This window comes from Nymphaea colorata, chromosome 5, assembly GCF_008831285.2.
Source record: "Nymphaea colorata isolate Beijing-Zhang1983 chromosome 5, ASM883128v2, whole genome shotgun sequence".
Lineage (NCBI taxonomy): Eukaryota > Viridiplantae > Streptophyta > Magnoliopsida > Nymphaeales > Nymphaeaceae > Nymphaea > Nymphaea colorata.
Window position 1 is genome coordinate 10,524,791 of NC_045142.1, and position 6,983 is coordinate 10,531,773.

The 6,983-nt window shown below is 48.2% G+C and overlaps 1 protein-coding gene across 1 annotated transcript; it reads right to left on the reverse strand.

Moving 5' to 3' along the window:
* Window positions 1–419: 419 nt before the first annotated feature.
* LOC116254588 (cation/H(+) antiporter 19-like) lies at window positions 420–6,217 on the reverse strand. The gene is made up of 4 exons (XM_031630063.2): window positions 6,081–6,217; window positions 5,155–5,378; window positions 3,932–4,933; window positions 420–2,249 (listed from the first exon to the last, which is right to left on the reverse strand). The coding sequence occupies exons 2-4, from the start codon at window positions 5,341–5,343 to the stop codon at window positions 1,047–1,049; spliced, it is 2,394 nt and encodes a 797-aa protein (XP_031485923.1). The 5' UTR covers window positions 5,344–5,378; window positions 6,081–6,217; the 3' UTR covers window positions 420–1,046.
* Window positions 6,218–6,983: the final 766 nt, after the last annotated feature.

Sequence of the window (6,983 nt, forward strand, 5' to 3'; positions counted from 1 at the left end):
CTTATTATCAAATAGTCTTCTAGCTATCTTTAGTTTTAATTTCATTGCTGCCTGCCATGCCTTTTCCGCAGAATTTCTGCTTCTCTTATTCTCAAAACCACAAGAAGAATAAATTGATAAGAAGACTTTCATATTCTGTTCGGTGAACAACCAATATCTCGATTTCTACTGAAGTTGCTGCATGTTTGAAACGAGGAAGGCGTTCGTCCCCTTTGGGATGCTCTCTCCAATTTGATTACCAAGGTCCCTGTCACAGCAGAGAAGATCACGATAAACCAGTTGCCATCTTCCAAGTTTCCAACGACCAACCTTCTGCTGCTCTCTCTCTCTCTCTCTTCCTCTCTCGCGCACAGACTTACAGATACGCACACTTAGATTTAGTAGGCTTCCAAAAGAATGAAGCCCATCAAAGAGCAAAGGGGAAAACCAGGGGGAAGGACACCTTTATTAACGAAGTTATCCGGATTTCACTAGTTTACACTGTACACAAAGCAAAGTAGAGAACTGGTTTCAGCTTCAAGCTCTCCGCTATAAAGAAACTTTTATTCACACCACCAATGTCCTTCCCTTCCATCGTCCGTCCAACGTACAACCCTTCACTTTCTAACGTCTCCATAACAGAAGAAGTTCCTATTGTATATAACCATGCGCTGAAAGCAAAATATGCTACGGCCCAGCCCTACCCTTTTCACTTTCTTCCTTTTGTCCTGCTTATTCTTGCATACCATGTCCTACATCAGGCCTCCTAATCTCCTATCTATTTCTTGGAACATAGAACAAGAAAGAAAAGGAGCACTAGGGTCGGCGATGGAGCCACCATTCATGGAGAAGATGAGTTCCATAACTCTCCTCTCTTCAATTACTCGGACAGACACCTTCCTATGGAACACCCTGTCTCGGGATTTATTATCTCGAGACATGGCTGACCTCGAGTGTATTGACGTCATGCATTAGATACCTATATGCCACACGTATAACTTTTTTTAGGATGAAAACAAAAGCGTATAATGTTAAAAGGAGGAGGAGGCCCGGTTCGCCGTGCTCCGTCACGACTCGGAATCGTAGCCGGGGTGCTTGGGCGTCTCCGACGGGTCGTCCGTGGACGGCGACATGAGGTTGGCCATCCGGTTGTACTGCTGCACCACCAACACGGACGCGCTCATGGGGAACTCCGGCGACACCAGCAGCGAACCTACCGGGCCCAGCTCCGGCGAGTCGGTTCTCTCCGTCAGCGGGTCGCACCGGGCGGACCTCCCCACTAGTATCAGGTTGCACCGGATGTGCTCCTTGATGGCCGCCACTATCTCCGCTTTACCCTTCACCTCCTTCTCCAGGTAGTCGATGGAGTCGGAGGAGAGGAGGCTGGCCTTGAAGTCCACCAGGAACTCCTCATCCGACGTGAGCTCCTCGCCGTCGAGGACGATCCTGACGGTGCCGCCGCGGCGGGCATCGGGGGCCTCCGCCACGAGGAACCGGACCACGGTGAGCTTGATCCCCGGGTGCTCGGCCATCCGGGCTGCATAGGACAGGGCCTCGCGGTCGTCGGGTCCGCCGAAGAATAGGACGGTGATGGAGTGGGAGACGTCGCTGGCGGAGACATGGTAGCCGCCGCCGAGGCCGCGGTCGACGAGGATGCCGACGGAGCAGGGGGCATTCTCGAGGACGCGGACGTTGACGGTGTGGAATCCGGCAGCGTAAGGCTCGAGGGAGCCGTCGAGGAGGCGGGGGTGCTTGTGGTAGGGGAGGATGATGATGGCAGCGCGCTTCTGCTCGGCGCTGGTGCAGATGTCTTCGTGCATGTCGGTGAGGTCGGAGATGGCGGTCATGGGGCGGACGGAGACGCTGCTGAGCTGCTGGTAGGCCTCGAAAGCGACGATGATCTGGTCAGACTCGGGGCGGACCTTGTTCCAGAAGGGGAGGCCGTTGTTGCGGGCCTTGTGGCACATGAGGATGGCGGAGGACCGCTCGGAGAGCTCCATGAGGTGCATGGCGTAGACGCAGACTGGGCGGCGGCTGCGGGTGCCTCGGGAGGCCTCGATCAGGTTGATGATGGTGGGGACGTTGCGGGTGGAGTGGAGGCAGACCAGGATGCGGAGCTGGCTGTCCGGACTCCGCCGCTGGATGGTCCGGTGCTTGTACGGCGTCGCCTTCCGTGCCGGCTTGTAGAACGCCGTCACCAGCGGCGTCGTGATGAAGGTGGTGAACAGTGCCATCAACACCATGATCGCGAAAGTCTGCTCGTTCAACACCTGATAAAAGTTTCAAACACACACGCACAAGCTAATTAGTCGTCATTTACTCAAAAAGAGATGAATTCGATTTTCTTCTTATATTCTCTATTATTAGGCCTTTATATGCCCTTTTATGTTATTTTTCATTTTTATTTTTCGTAAAGCAAAACACAAATTTTGACAGTGACTTTTATTTTAAAGAGTCCCGAAATGAAGGGGACTTTCTTAGGGTTTTATGTCAAAGATAGAGTAAATATAACATTAATAAAATATGATTGACTTTCATGAAGTAGTTGCTTTTAAGCACGCGACTCAAATCATGCGAGAGAAAAAAAAAAAAAAAGAGAGAAACCATTTTGAACTCCCCATGGAACCATATGAAGACGCGTGATCCTTACAAAAATCGGATGAGTCTGGAACTGGGGGAAACCGGATCGATTATGTTTTAAAACTTAAAACTGTATAAATATAATTATAATTTGAATATTTAAGATTTAAGACCTAATATTTAAGATTTTCGTTGAAAATTCATAAACTAAAAAAAAAAGTTTTTTCTCTTCCCGAAATGGGATTCGGGGAATCATCGACTCCCACTAAGTCAACCATGTCGACAATGTCGTTAAAAGTCCAATTTAGTGAAAAAAAAAACTCCACGAAAATATAAAAGAGTAAGAATGACAAGATGGATCTGCTTCTACACGTGGCAGGAAGCATAAAATGAAGCAAAATCCTTTGTCATCTTACGTCAGTTTAAAATAATAGTAAAAAACAACGCCTATGAGAGCGATTTAGCACACAATAAATTTTAGTTTCTTAAGAATCTTTAGAAAAACAAGCAACTTAGAAGTCAATCTTCCCCTTTCTCCCTCTCTCACTTATATATATATATACATATATAGCATGTGCATCGATTCTTGCATCGGCCATTCGGTTCAGGTTTGGACAAAGAAATCCTTTGTCCTCTTGCAACACAGTGTTTAATCTGCATTGAATGGATTCTAGAAGTTTTTGTTGGTGGGAGTCTTCTAAGGGCTTCTGTTTGCCTGAGTGAGATGCCAAAGTCTACATACATTCCGCAATGAGCGATCAGCATGAACTCTTGGATGTAGGCAGCAATTAAAAGGGAATGCTTTTTGGACGCATGGAATGGAATGTCATGTCTAAAGTTGAGCACGAGTGCAATCCTCGACCCTTTGAAAGTAAGACAGAAAGAGAAAATTTTCTAGGAAAAGTTTTCCCAGAATCAAAGGGGGATCATTACAAAGGTGTGGTGGTAAGAAGCTGTGACACATAATATAACCTGTGAATTCCCCTCGAATTATTCCTTTCTTTTTACTGTATCTTCCAATTCACTATGGGAGTGGCAAGCATATCTACCACCTATGATGAAGCCAACTTCTTCTTATAAATAAAGTTAGAAAGATGCTTAGTGTTTTAAAAGTAAATCTCCTGAACTATACTACAGCCTTCGGCACTCTTTGCATTGAACGAAACATTTTCTAGGCATATTAAAGATGCTTATCTAAATTCGAAATAATTTTAAAGCATGAAAATCAAATAAAAAAGAGTTGCGTGAATGCGGTGGAGTGAGTCTATCTTGTAAGTTGAAATATGTTTGTGAAATTACTTCGCAATCGAACGAAGTTGGTGTAGAAATGGTTTCTCAAAAAAAAAAAAAAAAAATGCAGAGGAATTTGTACCTTCCTATCCTTGCCGATGTTGAGGACGATAAGCTCGACGAGTCCCTTTGTGTTCATGAGGAGGCCGAGCGCCAGTGACTCCCGGAAGGGCACCTTGCAGGCCAGAGCCACGGCGAAGGTGCCAAAGATCTTTCCGAAGCAGGCGGTGAAGATGACGAGCGCCAGAAGCGCCCACGACAGCCCACCGCTGATGGTGGCGACGTTGGTCTTGAGCCCGCTGGCCACGAAGTAGAGCGGCAGGAAGAGGCCGGAGACGAGGTCCTCTATCTTCTCGACCAGAACGCCGGCGAACGGCCCTTCCTTGGGCACGATCAGCCCCACGATGAACGCCCCGAACAGCGCGTGGATTCCGATCATGTCAGTGATGAACCCGGCCGCCAGCACCAGCGTCAGCGTCGCACAGATGTACACCTCCTTCACGGGCTCCCCCTCGGGGCACCGGTTCCCCATCCACACCAGCACCGGCCGGACCGCCGTCACCATGAAGGCGATGAACCCCACACCGATGAGCAGCACCCACAGGGAGATGAGCGGCGACTTGCCCGAGCTGGAGAGGGCGATGGCGAGCGCAAGCAGGATCCACGCGGCGACGTCGTTGACGGCCGCGGCTGACATGGCGATCCGGCCGACGTCCGTGGTGAGGAGCTTGAGCTCGGCGAGGATGCGGGCCAGGACGGGGAAGGCGGTGATGGAGAGTGCGACGGCCATGAAGACGAGGAAAGGCGGCCCATTGACGCCCTTGCAGATGGTGGCCCGGAGGACGTAGGAGGTGCCGATGCCGAGGAGGAGCGGGAGGCCGATGCCGGCGACGGCGATGATGAGAGCCTTCTTGCCGGTGCGCCGGAGGGCCTTGGGGTCGAGCTCCAGCCCCACCAAGAAAAGGAAATACAGCAGCCCCACGTCGGCGAGGGTCTCCAGCACCGTCAGGCTGCGCTGAGGAAACACAGCGTGGAGGTACGCCGTGCTCCGGCCTAGCGCCGACGGCCCCAGCAAGATCCCTCCCTGCACCACGTCAAGTAGTTAATAAAGCACTCTTTTCAAACCGGTAAAAAAAAAAGTACAGTCTGTTGCTCTCAATTTTTTCTGACGAATAAAGCGAGAATTTGACTTATTATATCACCAAGAGATCATCATCCTGCGTCACCTTTGTTAATAAAACAAAGGGGGAAGAAGAAGAAAGAGCGTCGAAAGTGAGAGCGAGAGAGAGAGCGAAGTGGAGTTACGATAATCTCTGCAATGACGCGAGGCTGGCGGAGTGGCCTGAGGAGGAAGGCGAGGGCGCGGGTGACGACGACGACGAGGCAGATCTGGACGATGAGGAGAGGGAGGGCGTAGTTCAGAGGATTGCTGTCCTGGAATATCCCGTTGCTCGTCGTCGGCATCTCATTCGGACATCCCGTGGCGTTCGCCATCGGAACCCAACTCTCTCCCACCCTCCTGCTTTTCCCTGTGCACACAAAGTAACCGGAAAGAAGAACAAGAATCCAGAGAAAACTGTCAGGAAATTAGAAGACAAAAACAACGGAAATTTGGACGGCGGGAACTTTTTCTTTCTTAATTATATTTTTCTTCCACGAACAAAATTTCCGACTCTTTTTCAAGTGCGTTTGGACAACATGAACAAGCAAAAGTTAACACAAATGGAGAAAATTCAAAGACGAAGACACATGTGGTTTTCCTTTACGCAAGAAGACTGCATGGAAGTTTGGTGCCAAGATACTAATTTCATATCACATCACCACACGCCTCTCTTTTCACTAATTAGCATGACTTCAAAGTGGTAACTCTTTTCTCCTCCACAAAGACACTTCCACAAAGACTAGAAAGGAACATTCAAAGATTACGTACAAAAGGACGGACCACCTCCATGAAATTTAGAGAGAGAACTTTTCCGTGTTTGTAGCAAAGAAAAACTGGGAGAAAAAGTGCACCTACTTTGGCTTCAACAACTCAATCCCACCTGCTTGGTGCGGCCCTAGACTTAGCTTCACAATTTCAAGCAAGAACAAACATACAGCCACGAAAGCGGAAAAAGAAGAAGATAGAGATGAAGGATGAAGGTTTTGCTTTGCTGATCAATCAATCAATCAGCCACGCCGATTTCCATCAACCGGATGGTCGGGAAACGGAAAGGGTGCGCGAACTATACCGTAGGGGAAGGGCGGAGCAGCGGAAGTCGATCGGATTCCTAGCCGGAAAAAACTCCGCCACGAAGAAGGAGCTCCGACAGAAAAATCCCTCTCCTCTCTCCCCCTCTCGTTCTGTTTCTATTCTTCCTCTCTTAGGCTCGAGCTCGACTATGGAGGGGAGAACTGCGTTCGCTATTTATAGCCATCGAAATTAAGACGCAGTACAAGTCTGGGCGAATTAATTGCAAGTCTGGCACTCGAAATGACGATAATACCCTCCACATTGTGGGGTCCACCTCATAGTGGCGTCGCAGTAGATCGGGATGTCAACGGCCGTAAACTCTACGATTGTCAACGGATCGGATTTGGATTTTAATTGAAAACCCGGTTTGAATAAAATGGGTTTCAAATCCACTAGTAAGTTGGATCGGCTTTCCATTTGGAAAAGGACGTCCAATTGGATTTAGATTTGAATTCGGTTTCACATGAGCAAAAGTTACCGGATCGGATAATAGATGTCGTAACTTTTAATATAACATATTCGGTTATCATTTTGATATCCTTATCCAATTGAACTTTCAAAACCAGGTGTTAACTCTATCACTGAACGCACGAATGAATTCAGATCAAGCATCGTATCTAATATCAAAGTTGGATTTCAAATCGTATGTGGTTTGAGTTTTTCTTTTCATTTTAATTCAAAAGGGAATACCAATTATTAAAGTAAGCAGATTTTATAAACTATTGACATTGATGAGAAGCGAAGATTAATCCCACGCAGTTCCTTTCCTTTCCTTTCCATTGTCTTCGGGGTCCTAAGCTGCATTAATAAAAGGTGACCAGGTATCAATGCAGAGTCGGATCCAGGCAAAGGAGGGCTTCGGCGGTCACTTAGGCAGTAGGATTCTCCTTTCACTCACTCG

Excerpts from the sequence above, each read along its gene's own strand:
- LOC116254588 (XM_031630063.2), bottom strand. The coding sequence starts at position 5,343 with ATGGCGAACGCCACGGGATGTCCGAATGAGATGCCGACGACGAGCAAC. Across the intron at positions 4,934-5,154 it reads GCGTCATTGCAGAGATTATC|GGAGGGATCTTGCTGGGGCC; the intron begins GTAACTCCACTT and ends GACGTGGTGCAG. Across the intron at positions 2,250-3,931 it reads ACATCGGCAAGGATAGGAAG|GTGTTGAACGAGCAGACTTT; the intron begins GTACAAATTCCT and ends AACTTTTATCAG.